The sequence below is a fragment of the Alexandromys fortis genome, unplaced genomic scaffold (genome assembly GCF_014885135.2).
Source record: "Alexandromys fortis isolate MF-2015 unplaced genomic scaffold, M_Fortis_MF-2015_v1.1 scaffold_14, whole genome shotgun sequence".
Taxonomy (NCBI): Eukaryota; Metazoa; Chordata; class Mammalia; order Rodentia; family Cricetidae; genus Alexandromys; species Alexandromys fortis.
Genome location: NW_026067910.1, coordinates 13671335 through 13689683, shown reverse-complemented (window position 1 = coordinate 13689683; position 18349 = coordinate 13671335). Strand labels below are relative to the sequence as shown.

General features: G+C 39.4%; 1 protein-coding gene across 3 annotated transcripts in view; it reads right to left on the bottom strand.

Annotated features, from left to right (window-relative positions):
* Trmt11 (tRNA methyltransferase 11 homolog) overlaps nucleotides 1–14154 on the bottom strand; it is a 45117-nt gene extending 30963 nt beyond the window's left edge. Inside the window, exons 1-7 of one of the 3 annotated variants that reach the window (XM_050138125.1) lie at nucleotides 14001–14154; nucleotides 10677–10742; nucleotides 9095–9168; nucleotides 6849–6930; nucleotides 6668–6760; nucleotides 3664–3798; nucleotides 2671–2827 (exon numbers count right to left, since the gene is read on the bottom strand). In XM_050138125.1, coding sequence (XP_049994082.1) covers nucleotides 2671–2827; nucleotides 3664–3798; nucleotides 6668–6760; nucleotides 6849–6930; nucleotides 9095–9168; nucleotides 10677–10742; nucleotides 14001–14072 — 679 coding nt within the window. In that variant the 5' untranslated portion in view covers nucleotides 14073–14154. Of the gene's footprint in view, nucleotides 1–2670; nucleotides 2828–3663; nucleotides 3799–6667; nucleotides 6761–6848; nucleotides 6931–9094; nucleotides 9169–10676; nucleotides 10743–14000 lie in introns of those variants that run through there. The other 2 variants (XM_050138127.1, XM_050138128.1) reach the window with 2 other exon arrangements.
* Nucleotides 14155–18349: the final 4195 nt, after the last annotated feature.

Genomic DNA, 18349 nt, shown 5'->3' with positions numbered 1-18349 from the left:
TCTAATATATGGAAATCAAAGGTAAAACCATCATCAAAGAGGATAGAAAACCTATGGGCTTGGAGAAGTCACAGGGCTACTCGTCTAGTCCTTTCCAGGACACAAGCTGTCTGTGAATCAGTTCCATGAGGAAACCAATGACCCTTGAAGGTTTCTGTTCAAAATTAGGGGTTATAACCAGTTTAAAGTTAGAAGTGTCAAAAACTGACTTATATCCTAAAGCCAAATCTAAACCATAAACACGGATTGTGAGAATATATTTTCGTGGTATATCTTCTAAAGATTCACCTATCACTTGACCTTCCTCTTCTGTGTGAGTAGTGAGATGGCCCGTCCACAGCAGGGAGCCGTGCACAGCAGGGAGCCAGGTATCCTTACCCCTCACCACGCACAAGGTAGCCAGCACCTCGACTGCTGTGAAGTGGAATTTCACAATACTCCTAGGCTCAACTGCATCAAGAGCACAATCCTTTTCCTCCCCTACTATGACAATTTTAAAAGTTCTCTAAGGGGGAAAAAAAAGTGACAAGTCACAAAGACAGACTCGGTGTGAAAGGGGTAGGCAGAGCCAGGCTCACAGCGAATTGGCCCAATGGCTAATAGCTAATAATGAAGGGGATCAGGACTTTTACATCACCTGACACAAAGGGACAGACTTAGTAGTTCCTGTTGATAATAAGTGAAATTAGCAACAGAAAGAGAAGAAGTGCTAAAGTGGAAAAATCATCAAGGAAAAGACTGATTGAAACAAGAATCTTGACACTGGATGCTAAATCTGACTTGACAAGATGAAGAGACACCTGGATAAGGAGCAGTATATTTACAAACTCGTAATGTATCTCCCACAAATGCTTTAGATTAACTGCAAGAATATAAAATATAACAGTAACTAATCATCACATATGGAAATCAAATTCAATTGGTACCATGCTGAAAAAAATTAGTATTAATACTGAGGCGGAGAAGCAGGGTATGCAAGCCTTAAGGACACAACATCTCTAGTGGGAATGAATAATCCATTCTAAGGAAATTCAAGCCACTCAAATGAAAACTATTTTAATCTTAAAAGTGTTAAAAATGTTCCAAATCAAAATGATTTTAACAGTAAAACACAACACCCAACTGCAGAATATAAATAGATAAATGCAAATATATATATAATTCTTTTTCTTAAGAATATATACTGATGTGTTTGAGAGAGGAAGGTAAAACATGCAATGCTCAGGGGTTAAGAGCACTGGCTGACCTCCCAGAGGACCCAATTCAGTTCCTAGCACACACATGACGGCTCACAACTGCCCGTAACTCCAGTTCTAAGTGGATCCAACACCGTCAACAGACTACATGTAAGGCCAAACATAAATAAATTTTTTAAAAAACAAAGTAAATGTAACCTTCAAATGATTCAAGAAAAAATATAAATTAAATAAAATAAGGTAAAAGAAGCCAAATATTAACAAGAGCTTAAACTGGGATTGGATATATGGATATTATTTGTTCTTATAATTTGTAAGTAAACTTGATATTGGTTCCATTAGCAAGCTCAAAATGTGAGAATGTGTTTAGGGAAATGAAGGTAGAGAAGAACAAACTAGCATACTGAGAGAGGGGTCCACGGAAACATGCCAGAAAGTGCACTGGTGAATTAGCTCAAAACAAATTACAAAAATTTCTTCCACCCCTAGGAACTCTAGACCAGATGCCACTTCTTCCTAATCACATTTGGCCACACTCCTGAAGTTAATTTAGGTGCAAGTAGTGGCCAGTAAACTTTATACAGAGAGAGACAGTTCTGCAGAAGCAACAATTACATGAACTACGGGAGTCTGATGGCAAAAGCGATATACTGGGTAACCCTGACCATGTCACATAGCCTCCCCTTGCATCACAATTTCCTCAGGAAGACTTCAAAGTGTCTTCATGCTGGCTGTCATCAGGATTAGAGAACAATATAGTACTGACCCACAGACTCAACAGGCACTGACCCTGCATCTCCACTGCTCCCAAGATGGCTGTGGTGACACTAACTAAACAACAGGGGGTTTTGTCAGATAAAATGTAAATAAGAGTATTGCCTGCCTACGGGCTACATCAAACAAGAAAGCAGTCTGAGAAAAGGGAAACGTCAGAATCAGATGAATTCAACTTGGAATTTCAGGCTTTCCATAGACTTAAAAAGGAGAGCATCTCAGCGAAGTTCAGAAGAACGTGGGTTTTGGTGTCAGCAAGCAGTCTCGAGACTATGGAGACTTAGTCACCTTTAGTTTCACACTTACTCAAAAACTCCCACAAACAGAATCAAAGATATGTTTTTCCTCTATCCAAATACATGGCTATTTATTTAAAAGCATGAGTATTTTCTGCTTTGTTTTTTATTCTTTCCGTAAAAGTTCTCCCAATTAAATAAATACTATGATTCTATACATCTCTACAAGATATGATATGCTGCAAGACATCTGTGAAAAAATAAGCCTGATGCTCCCCCCAGTGGCTTACTTGGAATAAAACCCACAATATTTTAGTCACATCCATCAAATGACAAAGTGTTAAATATGAGCTATTACACAAGAAAAGTTTGTCAAGTCAATCTCTCATCCAAAGCATACTATAACCTTCACTGCTATAAATAAGCAAAATCTATGCATTAGTGTAACAAATAGACTTATATACCTGTTCCAACAAATGGATCAAAGACAACATCATTTTCTTTCACTTTTGCATGGTTGGCCATGATGAACGATAAGCCAGCATCCATACTTGTATTTCCAATAAAATGTCTCTTTTTGACACTATATGACTCAATTAGCTCTCTTTGCCCATCTGCAATCTAGATCAGAGATTTTTTTAAAGTTAATCTAGCTATACAGAACAGACTCAAGATAATTATTCACAATAAAAATGATAGCACCTTGCTAATGAGAACTTTTTCCCACTCATTACTGTTCTAAACTTAATCCTTCAAAAATCACAGGACTGAGACCATTACAGTCAATCTTTTTACTTCTCTAATGCCTTTCCACCTACTTTGTGCTTTCAAACCAAGTAGGAATCAAATTTAAATATAATTATTCAAGGGCATGGTCTTGAGTTTTCTCACCACCCTTTTCTCTTTCTCTGAAATGACAAGCATCCATAACATGGCTCTCAGCTGTCATTCACCTATCCAGCCTCACGACAGTAAGCAGGCACTTCTATAACTCCATTTCCCCTCAGAATGGAAGACACAGGTTTGAGGTTTTCATGAGAGACACTGCACCAGCCCAGCACTCTGCCCTCTCTCTGTCTCACTAAAACAGTACCCCTGACATTCTGGGAAATCTTGTTTCCACCATCAGGTGTAACCTCCATTTCCTAGGTCGTGTCTCTAACAAGCTCCGTATGTTTCACAGGAATCTCTGAAAAATACCAATTATAATCACATGCTTTTCAGCAATTTTAAAAATAAAGTAGTTCTGATTCCAGTTGCTTCCATTTTTACATATTAAAAAAAAATCACCAAAGCTACAGAGAAACCCTGTCTCAAAAAAACAAACAAACAAAAAAAAAATCAAATACAAAGGTAGGCATGGTATCTGCTTTGACCAGAGCTCTACCACTGATCCCCCATCCCCACCTTGCATTTAGCTTTCAAAGAAAGAAGATAGGTGGAAAGAACTTGCTTACCCATCTACCAAAATAAATATTATGTGGATTCTCAGGGATGCGATTTGGGTCCAAACCATAGTCCTCCAAAACAGAGAATACATGCTGTGGTTTCTTTAGGTTCACTTTTCCTTCAAATGGCAGAAATTCAAGGGCCTAAAAAAAAAAAGAAAAGAAAAGGTAATTCTTGCTTTGGAAACTCCTTCAGTCAATACCCTTTAAGAGAATGGCCAAACAGAATGGCATCAATGCAGTCAACTACATCCACATAAAACCTGAGAAAGCTTGGAAAGGAATTCTAGACACAAAAGAACGGAGGTAAGAACGACTTTTTTCAGATGGGCTGTTTGATGTCAGCAAGCAGAGGCACCATGACTCATAAGTGGCTTTTATACATAAAGCAAAATTAAACAGCCTACAAATCACAATGCCAGAGAACCTAATTAACAATGAGGACCTTAAGAGAGATATACATGGATCTAATGTACATGGGAAGTAGAAAAAGTCAAGATCTCCTGAGTAAATTGGGAGCATGGTGACCATGGAAGTGGGTTGAAGGGGAGGGGAGAGACAGGGAGGGCAGCAGAGAAAAATGTATAGCTCAATAAAATCAATTTAAAAAATAGAAAAAAAAAAGGCTTACCAACTCAGCATAAAAGAAGGAAGATTCCAACTCTTTCAGGAGACTAATAATTTGAATGGAGTTTGTGAGCAGAGTTCTACAAATTGATTAATGGCAGCACAGACCCACTGTGTGTCTCAAAATGGGGCTGTGAGCATGGCTTGCAAAGCTGGAGCTGAAAGAACCTCTGTCATGTTGGACTAGGTGGAGCCAAAGGCAAAGCAGCCTTAGTTTTAGCCATGATGCTTAACATTTAAAAAAGCGCTCCTGGTCAAAAATTAATTACAGATACACACACAATTAATACAAATTAAAATAAAAAGGACCTCTAAATGGGTCACAGTGTTGGATAAATGTACATAGGTTTAGGGGAAAGAGGAAAAAGAGTATAGACACTTATAATATAAAAGGGTACAGTCATTAAAGGAGTAAAGATAATAACCATAAAACTTGCAGAAAAACTAATAGAGTTAAGAAAAATAAGCCATGTAAAGATGGAATACACACAGAGAGTCTGAATTATGTATAATATTGTGGTTTTTTTTTTAATTTTTTGACTGTGAATAAGCTAAATACAGAGAGACATTTGATTCTGGGGGCTGCTAAGCTAAACCAATATATATGTTTTAAAGGTATCTGGACTTCAAAATTTGGGTCTAAAAATATGTTGCTTTGGAAAAAGAGGGTCTGCTTTTGTTTCCAAAAAAGATGAGAACCTGTGGATTCCTTTCAGACTAATGTGATTTGATGGAACAAGAAGCCCTGAAAGGTATCTGTGAACCACCAAAAATTCTTAGCCCAACAAAAAGCAGGAAGCAGTTAGGATAGAACTATGCCCAAATTCCCAAATATTGTTTATAAATGTTTGTTTACATTTAAAGATGGATATGCTATAGAGATGAATACTTTGCACTGATATATATCTTGGTCTAATTGATACAAATTTAAGGTCAATTTTGTTATTAAAATATTGTATTAGTGCAGCTCATTTAAAAATGCAATGCATAATTAAGAAATACAAGTTAATAGATAGTCATCTATAAAATTAAGCTTGTAATCATGTTAGTTAGGTTTTCTAGATATACAGAGATTTATTTCAGGGTAGCTATTTTTCAAATCTTTCAAAGACTTACAGATTATGGTATTTAAAATGTTTTAAAAACTTAGGACTTTTCATGACAATGAGACACATCTGCTCCTGGCAGCACCAATTACTTCAAGAGGACGATAGGCATCGAAGAGGCTCCTCATTGAGTTGATTAGCCATCTGGGCAAGAAACTGCTTTTGCCTGGACTGCTTGATGTTATGCTGTATGAACTAGACATGCAGGACCCACAGAAAAACGACTGTTAAACTTGCCTAAAGGTGAGACAGTTCTTTGGGGTTCCTGCTTCATAAAAGAGTGTGCCAGACATTCTAGAAACAGGACACAGAAGAAAGTGACTGACAAACTGCCAATATAGGTGGAACTCTCTTTGAAATTTCCTGCTTCATGGAAAAGTCTGCTGGATACTTTGGGCCTGGAGGCTGAAGATGGATGCCCTAACAGTACAGAGGAATTTTGGGTGACTGTCCAGGCAGCGAGATGTCTCTGTCAATTCTAGAGTTTTGGAAGTTGCTTACAATGTACTTCCTGTTAACTTAGGTGATATTATATCCTTCTGGGGTCTTTGATGGAGTTGAAAACTAGATAGTTGTACTTATAGTTTTCTTTAGTTATGATAAAAGATAAAGTAGATCTAAGTACTGTAACTGTAATTCTTGGTTGATAACTATTTTGTTGAATGTTAAAAGTTATAACCTTCCTTTCTTATTAGATAGAAAAGGGGAGGTGGTGTGTCATTCCCTTTTGTATGCTGTGAATATGTTTTATTGTCATTGGTTAATAAAAAAAGCTGTTTTCAGCCAACAGCTTAACAGAGTAAAGTCAGGTGGAAAATGCAAACAGAGAAAGAGAGAGAGGGAGAGTAGGCAGAGTCAGGGAAACACCATGCAGCCTCTGGAGGAGAAAGACATCCCTCCTGCCTGCCAGTAAACCACAAGCTTCATGGTAAAATAAAAAAAAAAAATACAAATGGGTTAATTTAAGATGTAAGAGCTAGGTAGAAATATGCTCAAGCTATTGGCCAAACAGTATTGCAGTTAATATATTTTCTGTGTGATTATTCCAGGTTTGGGCAGTCGCGAATGAACAAGCAGCCTCGGCCTGCAAATTCTAATGTACTACAAGAATTTATAAAAAAGAATCATAGGAAACAGTGCTTATCTAGTAATACATGCTGTGCGGGTTTGATGTCACAACTACACAAGATATACACCACAACATAGAAGCCTTAACAGACATTACACATTCACATATATCCACATCTAGAGTGTATTTCAGTTCAGCTAATTTCACTTACATCTATTCGTTTGACTTTTTCTTCTTGAGTCAATGTTTTATTAAATGTATGAATCTTTATTTTATACGTAGACTCTGAATGTAGAAATGGAACCTAAAATAGAAGCAGATAAATTTTGTAAGCGTATGCATCCTACAGAACAGGCACACATGCCTACATAAAATCACATTTCACTACGCACCATCTTCTCCACAGGGTAATTTTTAAGAGAAGTATACAGCTCCTCGGGAGATTTTCCATGACCCCATAGTTCAAATATAGACCTAGGAAATAAATGGTTGGTACTAACCTCAGTAAAGAACTTAGTTCACACAGCAATACATAATAGTTATTTTGCTAGTTCTTTATGCTTGCTACAATAAAACCATCATTGGCCATGTTTTCTCATTTACTCATGAGAAATGCGTATGCTGGAAACAAACAACAATATAACCCCAAACCATACAAAGAAGCTGAACCTGACATGAAAGATGGGAAATCCAACATTAAGTTAGGGGTTTTCCAATTTTTCAGCATTTATCCACATACATAAATATATATGTATATATTTGAGGGGGGCTAGGAACTGACCGCAGGGTTTTATGTGTGGTAAGCATGTTGTCAACCACTGAGCTATAACCTATGTCTTTTTTACTATATACTATACTGGATAATACAAACATTGCAACAAAATCGCATGGCACTAGAAGAAAAGGTGCAGAAAATAAAAATTTTCTCAACACTTTCCCCATTCAAAAGGGGAATGGTAAGCAGAAAAAAAAACCCTATCATTACTATTTAGTTATCATTTGTTAAAATTTTCTACGTAACTCAAAACATTGAGCTCTAATAAAGTGAGTACCAAGAGTTTGATATATATTTCATTTTGTGGAATATACAAAATATTCCATTTTAAAGGGGCTGAAGAGATTGCTCAGTGACTAAGAGAGCTTGCTGCCCTTGCAGGAAACCTAATTTGGTTCCCAACACCTACATCAAGCAACTTACTACCACCGATAACTACAGTTCCAGGGATCCAAGTCTATCTTCTGGCCTCTGAGTGCATCTGCACACATGTATACATTCAGGCAAACAGATATGTATATAAAATAAAAATACACAAATAAATCTCCTAAAAATCCTTGCTAAAACAATTTTAATCCTAACTTAACCTCAGAAAATTTTGTTTTTAATGTTTTTAATATGACCTTGTAAGTCTAGTGTAATTATCTGTAGGTTGCATATACTATCTTTGAAAGTGAATTCCTCTTCTGTTGAATTTAGAGAAAGCAAGTAATGCTACTCTTACTTAGCAGTTTCTTTAGGAGTAGCTCAACCACAGAAATAAAGAACAACTAAAAGGAAAATGTTATATATTTTACAGTATTATACAATTATTCCTTTTACTACTTATCAAACATATGCATCAAAAGAAATGAGCTTTCAACATATTTGTTTTGAGTACTCAAGTAGCTATTTTAAATGTAATATCCCTTACTTCTGGAATTCAAAAACTTCAAACAACCATAAAATAAAGTGGCATACAAATAGTCGTTTTTATGTTTGTTGTTGTTTCCATTTTCTAGTCATTTATATTTAATAATAAGATCTTTAACAAGTTGAAATTTAAGAAATTAGATTTAGAATTATGCATCCTTCTCAACAGGAAAAAGTTAGATAAATATGGAGGTGACCGTCATACCATAACATTACAAAACATTGCTATATTCTTTTCACTCCATTATTAAAAACAAAATCTAAGGAAAAATATTTCAATAACCTGCCATTATATTCAGGGAAAAATGCAACTAAGTGTCAATCAAGAAAATTTAAAGAAAAAGGAAATAAGGGAGGTTAAAGATAAAAATCTAGAAACAAGAATGATCAATGAACAATTTATTAAAAAATATGCTTGTTAGAATTCATTTCTTAACTGGGCAGTGGTGGTATAAACCTTTAACCCCAGCACTCATGCAAGTGGGTCTCTGTGAGTTTGAAGCCAGCCTGGTTTACAAAGTGAGTTCCAGGACAACCAGAGTCACACAGAGAACCTCGTCTCAAAAAAAAGAACTCATTTCTCTAACAAATATACTTCATGACAGTTCCCACATTTTAAAAATTTAAATTTACTAATCTGATCAACTGAAAATCGAAAATGAGGAAAGCAGTTTTAGATTTTGTAAGACTCGGTGACACCAAGTGCAACATTCCTTCATATCCATATTCATTCTATGTAAGGGTATGTCATTCCAGGGTCCTCCCACTGCACATGCAAGCGTCCGTCACCTCAGCTCCAGAAGGGGACTCTGTAAATCCATGTAACTCAGGCTAAGATGATCCCCCCTCCACAACCACCCTCCCAGCCTCTACCTCCTTCCCCAGCACAGAACAGAGAGTGGTTGTGAGCCCGTGTATGGCATGCAGCACAACACAAGGGGTTTCTCTTACTTGGCACACACTGTCCGTTTCATTAAGTTTCTGGCAATATCTTCAGAGGGAATGTTAAGAATCCAAAATGGAGACTGAAAGAAAAAAAAAAGCATGCAAATTGTTAAAAGGCTCCAAGGTCTAATACACTTTGATTCAGAAAGACAATGGGAGAAATTCCTATGTGTCACGTAAAAATGCCTGATCTGACTCTGACCAAAATAAGAATCATTCGGATAAGAAAATGATAAGTTACTTGTAGATAACCTGTTAATAAATTACATTGTAAGAAAACTCTTATAAATGACTGTATAAGTGAAAATGTCAGTACACTTTAAATTTAATTTTAAAGATAAAAACCTACTTCCTATGTATTTATGTATTCCAGACGGGCCTCATACTCAGTGTGTCAAGAGCCTCCTGCCTCCACCTCAAAGTGCTGAAATTATAAGCCTGCATGCAACATCTGGATTAAGATGACTTTTCATTTGTCTTTATGAAGTTTGACTAGAAAACTAATGCATATATGACATATATTACTGGAAGTTTTGTTATTACTAATCACTCCTTATATCATTATTTTAACTTCTAAGTAAATATATTGCCTTGATTTATTCCCTAATTACTAAATCTCACCTCCCTTCCCCCTTTCCTTGCTCTCCATATGGTTCGCTTTTTGTTCCCTGACACACCTAGCTGCCTCCATCAGACTGGCAGGGGGTTAGATCTCAGGGACATTTTCTTGAGAAATGATGGATATGGAAGGGCCCACCCCACTGGAAGCTGTGCCATCCCAAGTGGTCCTGAAGTGTGTAAGAAAGCAAGTGAGCAAGTCAGTAGGCAGCATTCCTCCATGGTCTCTGCTCCAGTTCCTGTCTCCAGGTCCCTGCCCTTTTATCCCTCCACGATGGACTAGAATCAGGCTGTAAAGCCAAATCAATCTTTTCCTCCACGACTTGATTTTGGTCCTAGTGTTATCACCACAACAGAAACCAAACTATGTCAACCCCCCTCAAAGACAAAGTCCCACTAAGTGGCCCACGCTAGGATCAAACTTGTCACTTTCCTGTCTTAACTTCCCAGGCGACAGAATTAAGGGGTACGCCACCATGCTCACCCTGGTCACCCATTTTCTGGATAGCTGTGGTCTGAGGCATCCTGAGAATTAACAGTGATGTAAAGTCATAGTGTCTATACATTGCTACTAATTTTAATTATTTTATTTAAGGGGGAAAGCTTCAGATGTATCAGCAGGGGTTTCTTAGTCCTCTGTCCCCAAAAATGAACTGGTAAGCTCCACCCTTACAGCCCCTTGTCAGAACCTGGGCAAGCACAGCGCTGCTCTCTCACGCATCGTATCCATACTCTCCCCTCCATCCTTCTTCGCATAGGGAAGGAGTCACTCTGAATTGCCATCACAGAAGACTTCGATTTAAGGACTGATTTCTGGCTTCCTTTGTTCTCTGAAACTATGAAGCTCCCATACTGGAACATGAAACTTGGGGTAGCCTGAATCTGTGTTCCCAGACCATGGTCACTTAAATAGGCTCCAAAATAAATACCTATTTCCTTTGAAAGAAAAAAAAAAAAAAATTCATCTTACCTTTCCATAAGTTTCCTGACTGTTAATGAACTGGCCTCCAAAAAGTGATAGTAAAGACTTTATTTCCTGTATCGAAAATACAGAGAAAATACATATTGTTATTGTGTATTTAAGAAATGTCCCTCAATGTTTTAAACCTCAGCCCTTGGCTTGTGGAGCCAGGGATGACTGAGTCCATCACTAAGAGGCAGGATTTGAGGATGATTCCAACCTGCTCATTTTCTCCGGTCTGTCAAGTGAGCAGGCTGCTTCCCCACGATCCTGCCACACACTAAGCCACTCCACCATGCCTCAACTATACTCTCTCAAGCCAGGAGTCAAAACAAAACTCTTCCATGTGATTACTTCTGGCAGCTACTTCATCACACCACCAAGAAGAGCGACTTTAAACTCAGCCTGCTAAGAAAAACAGGTCTAATAATAGAAATAAAAGCGTAGGCTGATCTCTACTTGAGGCATTGAAGTTTCAACATCAGGCAATTGGAATGTGTAGCTCTGAGGAGATTTGTATGGTCCTAACCATGATTAAGCAATTTCTGAGAAATTTTTATATAGAAGGTGCAAAAAGAAACTGTCCTGTCCTGGTTTGGAGAGGGAGAAAACATTTACAGATGCTATAGGTTAGTAAATAAGACAAACAACTAAGCAAAATAAAATCAATTATTAAACATAATTTTAAGATGTTTGGAAAAGAAATAATTAGCTAGGGGACCATAATTGTGAATTCTGTATGGATAAGTACATGGTTAACTTCCTTTCCCAATAGGAATAAAACTAGAAAGGACTAATACAGTGAGTCTTTTATTTTTGTGTGCTTATTTTTTGAGATAGAGTCTCAATGGCTGCTGTGACCTCCTGATTCACTGCCTCCATTTCCCAAAGGCTAGGATTGCGGGAGTAGGCCACCACACCTGCCCACAGTAGAGATGTTAAATGTAACACACATGCAAAGGGGAAATCTGATCAAATAACACAGAGATTCTTTGAAGGAATCTCTTTGGACTGACAAACACAGAATGACTATACAAAGAGTTTGCCTCTTAACACTGAAAATTTGTTTCCTTCAATAGCAAATGAATTCTATTCCTCTACATTGGCCCTATGGCGAAAGGAACTAAGGAGAAGTTAAGTGACCCTGCTGCTGGCTGCCAACATTCTCCTCTCCTCCCTGCCAGATCTTAACACCCAGCCCAAAGCCGTCAGCAGAGAAAGAGAGCCACATCATCAAATTGTCCATTCCAAACCAAAAGGAATGGGAGATTTGACAACAAATGCTACTTCTAGTTTTCCTTTGGCTATACATCAGATTGTTTCTTGCATTAGAAAGTTATGAGTTTTAGGAGGAATTGGAGGTGAATCCAATCAAAACAATCTGTATGGAAATTTTAAAGAATAAAAATATTCTGACGAGGTGAGTGTGTGTGTGTGTGTGTGTGTGTGTTTGTGTGTGTGTGTGAGGGGTAAGTTCAAGTCAAACATGTGAATGAATCACAAACTAGTACAGACGATGGGTAAATCAGTGAAGGTAGCCCGAAGGCTTCTTTACAGGAATAACACAAATTTGAAGAGGAGACATTATGAAACATGGGAGTAAAACTATAATTTGATTTTCAGATCTCCTAAATATTACCACATCCTTGGACTCTCCATTCCTTCCCATGTATATTATCACAGCTATCTGGGGTAGGATGTCCCTAAGCCGAGCTCAACACAGAAATGTAGATATCATGGCAATAAGATGGTGGTGACTGAAGCTCTGTTCTCTCGGCAGGTCTATTCCCTAGTCCCCTCAAACAGTAACTAATCTTGTCCTTTCCCCTCTCATATTCGGATATTCGTGAAGTCTGCCTTATTTCCCTTTCCTCACTTTTATCTTTTCAGAGAGTAACCTTTTTAACCCCAAAGTACATGCATTCAACACTATTCATTTCTGCTCTCTAAACCTTCACTCTCTCCTTGTGTCTGAGGCTCTAATGTTTGGGATGATGAGTGGTCTCCTCTTCCAGTTTTCCTTTAATGTCAATGCTTCCAAGCATTTGTACTTGGCCCACCACTCAAAAACAAACAAACAAACAAACACAAAACCTGTGTACACTTAGAAAACTAAGAAAGGCTTGATGGTCTAGAAGTGTGGGTTCTCCCCATAGTAGGGTTACAGATACCTGTGAGCAAGTTTCCTGATAGGGTTACTGGTAATCAAATTTGGGTTCTCAGGATGAGCAGTGAGTGTTCTAACCAGTGAACCATCTCTTCAATTCTATTGTCTCACCACTTTCAGAACTTACACTTGAAAAAAAATCCCACCTTTTCGTAGTTTTCTTATGCAAAACAATCACAAAGATTTATCCTAAGTCTAGATTTGTTCCCATCTCCCACACTGCAAGTCTCTCCTGTCCTTATTGCTCACCACTAGGTTAATTTCTTAAACATTTAACATTTCAACTGATTCTTAAGCAGTCTCAAGTCTTCTTCCTCCCAAGTCTGTCCTTCATTTTGCTTTCTATTAAAAACAATCTAACTCTGCCTCTTTTAACCTCTTTAATCCCGCTTCCAAGTTATAGAGTTCTCAAGTCTGCTTTTTCTGGTCCATCAACCTACTTCTCTCCTGGCCACGCTCTGCCACGTAACTGGTAACCAGTAAATGAACAACAGTTTATAATTCTAGTGTACCTACTTCCTCGGCCCAGCTAAAAAATCCTGTCGTTCAATGTCACCTCTTCACGGAGGCCACCATGAAAGCCCCCATCCCTCGGTGAACAAGACTGTCTTTTTAAAAGCTCCCATCTATCCTTACTGGGCACCCCATCACTGCACTTAACAACGTTACAATTGTGCTTAGGTGTCTGCTGGCCCTTAGCCTAAATGAACAGTAGGCTCTTTGAAGGCAGGGCTGTCAGTCAGCACATCCTCGCCTCCCGGAGCACGCGATTACACCCGCTTTGGAAAACGTTTCTTGAATAAACAAAAAGCTGTTTCCCAACTTCATCAAGTACCACCCTCAAGCTTTCTACCATGCCTGAACTTCATATTCTGATACTTCTCACACTCCCCTGAGCGCCCTCATGGGACGTCTGTGTCCTCGGTCAGACGAGGAGTCCTGGGGGGCCTGATCAGGTTCTCCTGCTTAACTGCGGCGCCAGGCTCACGTCCAGAGAAATGAATGACTTGGTTTGGTCCTGGAGAAAGGTCCCCTGAGCTATCTCATCCCACCAGCGACCTCACCCGCCCCCGCCCCAAGCCGGGCGCTCGCGGCTGCCCAGAGACCCCCAATCCGGCGAGCGAGGGAGTGCGGGTCTCTGCGTCGGGTACCCCAGGACGACTCACCGGCAGGCGGAACTCCAGATGCTCCTGTGCCATGAGCAGCAGATACCTATTCAAGGAGCCCGGCACCGCCATTGCAGCGGCTGCCGTGCGCCTGCGCGGCTTCTGCGGGCCCGCCCCTTTTCCACCCAGGAGCGAAGTTTCTGCAGAAGCCGAACCGAGGACAGGAAACGGAAGTTGGGCCAGGAGTGCGCCGGCCTGATAGCGTCACGGGATCGAGATGGGGGGGGGGGGGGGGGGGGGGGGGGGGGGGGGGGGGGGGGGGGGGGGGGAGCGTCACGGGATCGAGATGGCAAGTGGGGGGGGGGGCGGGGGGGGGTGCAGAGCTAGAATGTGCCTTCTCCAGAGGCTGCACTATCTTGCACTGCGCCCTTAGTGAGAGGTACATCTTTTAAGGGCATGACTGCTGTAATCCCGCAGTTCCCAGTGATGCTCCACTTGGAGTGTACTTCCGACTCCCTCCTCAACCATTCAACTCAAAATTGGACCTAAATTTTACTGTTCTGTGTAGACCCCTCTAGCTATCCAGGATTCTAGGCCTCACCTGCACCAGGCTTTAACATTGAATGGACTTCTTGTGATTTGCAAAACTTGTCAAGAGCTCTCAAGGACTTTGCTTTACTCTGTATGGAAGACAACACAAACCTTTCTCAGACTAAGACTCAATAATTATGTTTTATACAGGCACACAGTCACACATGATCAATGGTAAATTAAAAACATTGGCGAGGGTTGTCCTAATCATTCAGATGGGTCTAATATCAACAGTTTGTAAGACAGTGACTCATTCTTCAAGTGTGGTTAACTTTTAAAAGTACTGCCCCTTTGTCCTGTTGAGACCTCCATGTTGGGGGTTTTGCATTCCACCTTGACAATAGACAATGTGTAAAAGTATCCTGCTTCTCCCTAGCACCACGTGTTACAGTCGATGCAGTAGTAGTAGAGCTCAATACACAGAGTGTGGTGATTCTCATAACTCAAACTTCGGGTCCACTATCATTCCTATGCTCTTAGCAAAATTTGTGACATCTCCGAGTCTCTGTTTTCTTATAAAAACTGGAATATTGCCACCTACAAATGACTGTTACAAGGATTAGATATAATAATATTTACACTTCAAAACATAGCCTATTGCATGGGGCCAATAGCATTGAGAAAGTTTTCTTTTTTAAATGAGAATTCCTGTTTTTCTAAAAAAAAAAAAAAAAAAAAAAGGTTTACGTTTGTTATTGTTGCTGAAATTCCTTCACTGGGTACATGTGAGAAACATCTACCCTTTCTCCCCAAGTCTCAAGAACAAGTCAAGGCAGAGTATCACCAAAATTCACTTTGGAAACCAATGAGTTTATTGAGTTATAGCGTATATGGTACCATTACATCGCTGTGGTGCTCCTACCCCAGTAGGCTACACCTGAAAAGTCTTTACTGAACAAGGATGAGGGCTTACCTGCAGTCAAGGAGATCGAAGTACTTCACATTTCCTGAATTCCCACTCTCTGGTGCAGTCCCTACAAACCAGCTGCCAGGACATTCTTCTGGGTCTACCTGGCTTTCTGGGTCCTGACTCAGAATATAACTATTCTTTTGTGTTTCTTTTTCTTTTAGGTGCTGACAAGAGCCTAAGTATGCATTTAAATTCTCTTAACAAATGTTTTGAGCTGCTCTGCTCTTTTCCTAAAGCTCCTCTCCCAGCAGTGTGACTGCCTCCATGTGACAGACCTCCTGTCTCTCCAGAGTAACTTCAAGACTTGCAGCTTGCCTGCCCTGGAATTTTCTTTTGAAAGTTCAATAGTCAAGCTTCTGTTTGAGCTTTTTTTTTTTTTTTCTCCTCAAGCTTCCGTTTTTGTCTGTCCTTCAATTCTTTTATTAGTGAAACCAAGAGCCTTAAGAAGTTACCTGGGTTTCCCCAATATCATATGACAACTTCCCAGACTTGCCACGATTTCCAGTGTGGGAAGCAGACTATTCTGGCCCAGTATTACCATGAGATGCTTAAAGTTCATCAGTCACAGACGAGCAGGAGGCATTAGATTCCTTTACCTGAGCTGGTTGGTGGCTGGTGACTGCTTCTCTCAGAACTTTGAGAGTTGTAGAGTTACAGGTAATCTGCTATGTGGCTGTGGTAGTTTGAATGTAATTGTCCCTATAAGTTCATAAGCAGTGGCACTATTATCTGTGGCTTTGATGAAGTAGGTATGGCTTTGTTGAATGAAGTAAGTGTGTCATTGTGGAGATGGGCTATCATCTATCATATATCATATGAGCATATCATATATGCTCAAGCCACACCCAATGTCTCAGTGTCACCCCCTGTTGCTTAGGATACAAGGTGCAGGACTCTCAGCTCCTTCTGCAGCACCACATCTGCCTGCATGCCACCATGTCACACCATGATAAAAAAAAAGGACTAAACCTCTCAAACTATAAGCCAGCCCCAATTAAATGTTTTTCCTTTATAAGAGTTGCCGTGGTCATGGTGTCTCTTTGCAACAATAGAAACCCTAACTGAGACAGTGGCTGAGCTCAGAATTAGAAAAAGGTGGCAGTATCAAGCCCCAAATTTATTAGATAAAATTTATTAGATAAAAACTGTGTGTTCTGAACCAGTAAGATGCAGAATTTGGGAAGGAGACACAGCCATCCTCTTAGAAATTTGAATCCTTAAGTCTGTTATTCTACAAGTAGTGAAGACCCTGACACAGCTCCCTACTAGAACTCAGAGGCCATTTCTGGACAGCAAGGGTCAGAAATTAGACAAAGTAGTTTCTATTGTGATTATAACATGCCAACTCGGCTATGAGACTAATAGAACACAAAACAAAGAAGTAAAAAGTTAACAAGTCCCAACAGCAGTGGTCATATGCAATGCCAAACCATGCGTGCATGTGTCTGAGGCAGAACACCCAACATCTGAAATGGGATTGGGCATCACAGAGAACCGATAAGAAGGAAATGTCTCTTCCTATGTCCCAAAATTTACACAGCCATGAAGGCACATGCCAATAAATCCTGTCCCTTGCTCTCCAGACTCCCCAGAACTAATCTGAAGCCCTAACTGCAAACCCTCCTAATTCCCTACTGCTAAAGAAAGTTCTGTTTGTTAAAGAAAGAAGAAAAATAGATGGAGTCAGCTTTCTCTCTCAATCATTCTTAAGCTCTACTTTTGCTGTGATTCAAATATAACAATAACCATCAATTAAGGACTACAGATTTACAAATAAGTATGTCTGGCTTGTTGAGCTAACAAATATAACAATAACCATCAATGAAGGACTACAGATTTACAAATAAGTCTGTCTGTCTGGTTGAACTAAGCTGGGCCTTCTCAATGACATGACTTCATGTGAGCTATGAACGCTGGATACAATTAAAGCTTAAAAAAAAACATTAAAAACAAGTCTAATAAAAAGAACTTGTTCTAAAAAAATGTTGAGAAAAAGAAAGGTCAGCAAGGGGAAGGAGCTATATGACACTTGCCCATAGCCTTGTCAATTTGGCTATTAAATTCTTTTAACTATCTAGTGTGTTTGGATTTATAAACTCAGAGTTTCCCACTTAATTTATAATGGATATAGATGCCACCAAGTAAACAAAGCTAAGAAGATCAGCCTACATGCAGGCTATCACATTAACTTTTTGATTAAAAGTTACTTGATTTTGATGGATTCACTGGAATATTTGAATGTTTGGTTCTCAAGTAGTGGCAATGTTTGGGAAAGGATTATGAGGTGTAGACTTTCATGGAAGGAAGTATGTCATTGGGAACTTGTTTTAAGAACTTAAAAAATGTACACCATTTCAAGTTTGCTCACTCTACTTTCTGATTGAAGTTTACAGTGTGAGCTCTCAGCTTGCTCCAGCCACCATGTCTGTCTGCTGTCATGCTTCTCCACTGTGATGATGATGGACCCTTAGCCCCCTAAAAACATAAGCCCCAAATAAAACACTTCCTTCTGTAAGTTGCTTTGTCCATGGTGTTTTATCATAGCAACAGACAAAAAACTAATACAGTGATATTAAGCTCCTCAGTAAAACTTGAGTGTGTTATGGTAACATTATCAGCATCATAAGGTACACAGAGAAATACAGTGGATTTGTGGCCAGACATACAGATGAAACACTAATGTAATGTAGATTTAGAAAGATAGTATATAGTAACAGATATAGAAGGATATAAAGAGTTATCAACTACAAAAAGATATCAAAATCCAATGACAAAAAGTACCCCCATCAAGCCGGGCGGTGGTGGCGCACGCCTTTAATCACAGCACTTGGGAGGCAGAGGCAGGCGGATCTCTGTGAGTTCGAGACCAGCCTGGTCTACAGGAGTTAGTTCCAGGACAGGCTCCAAA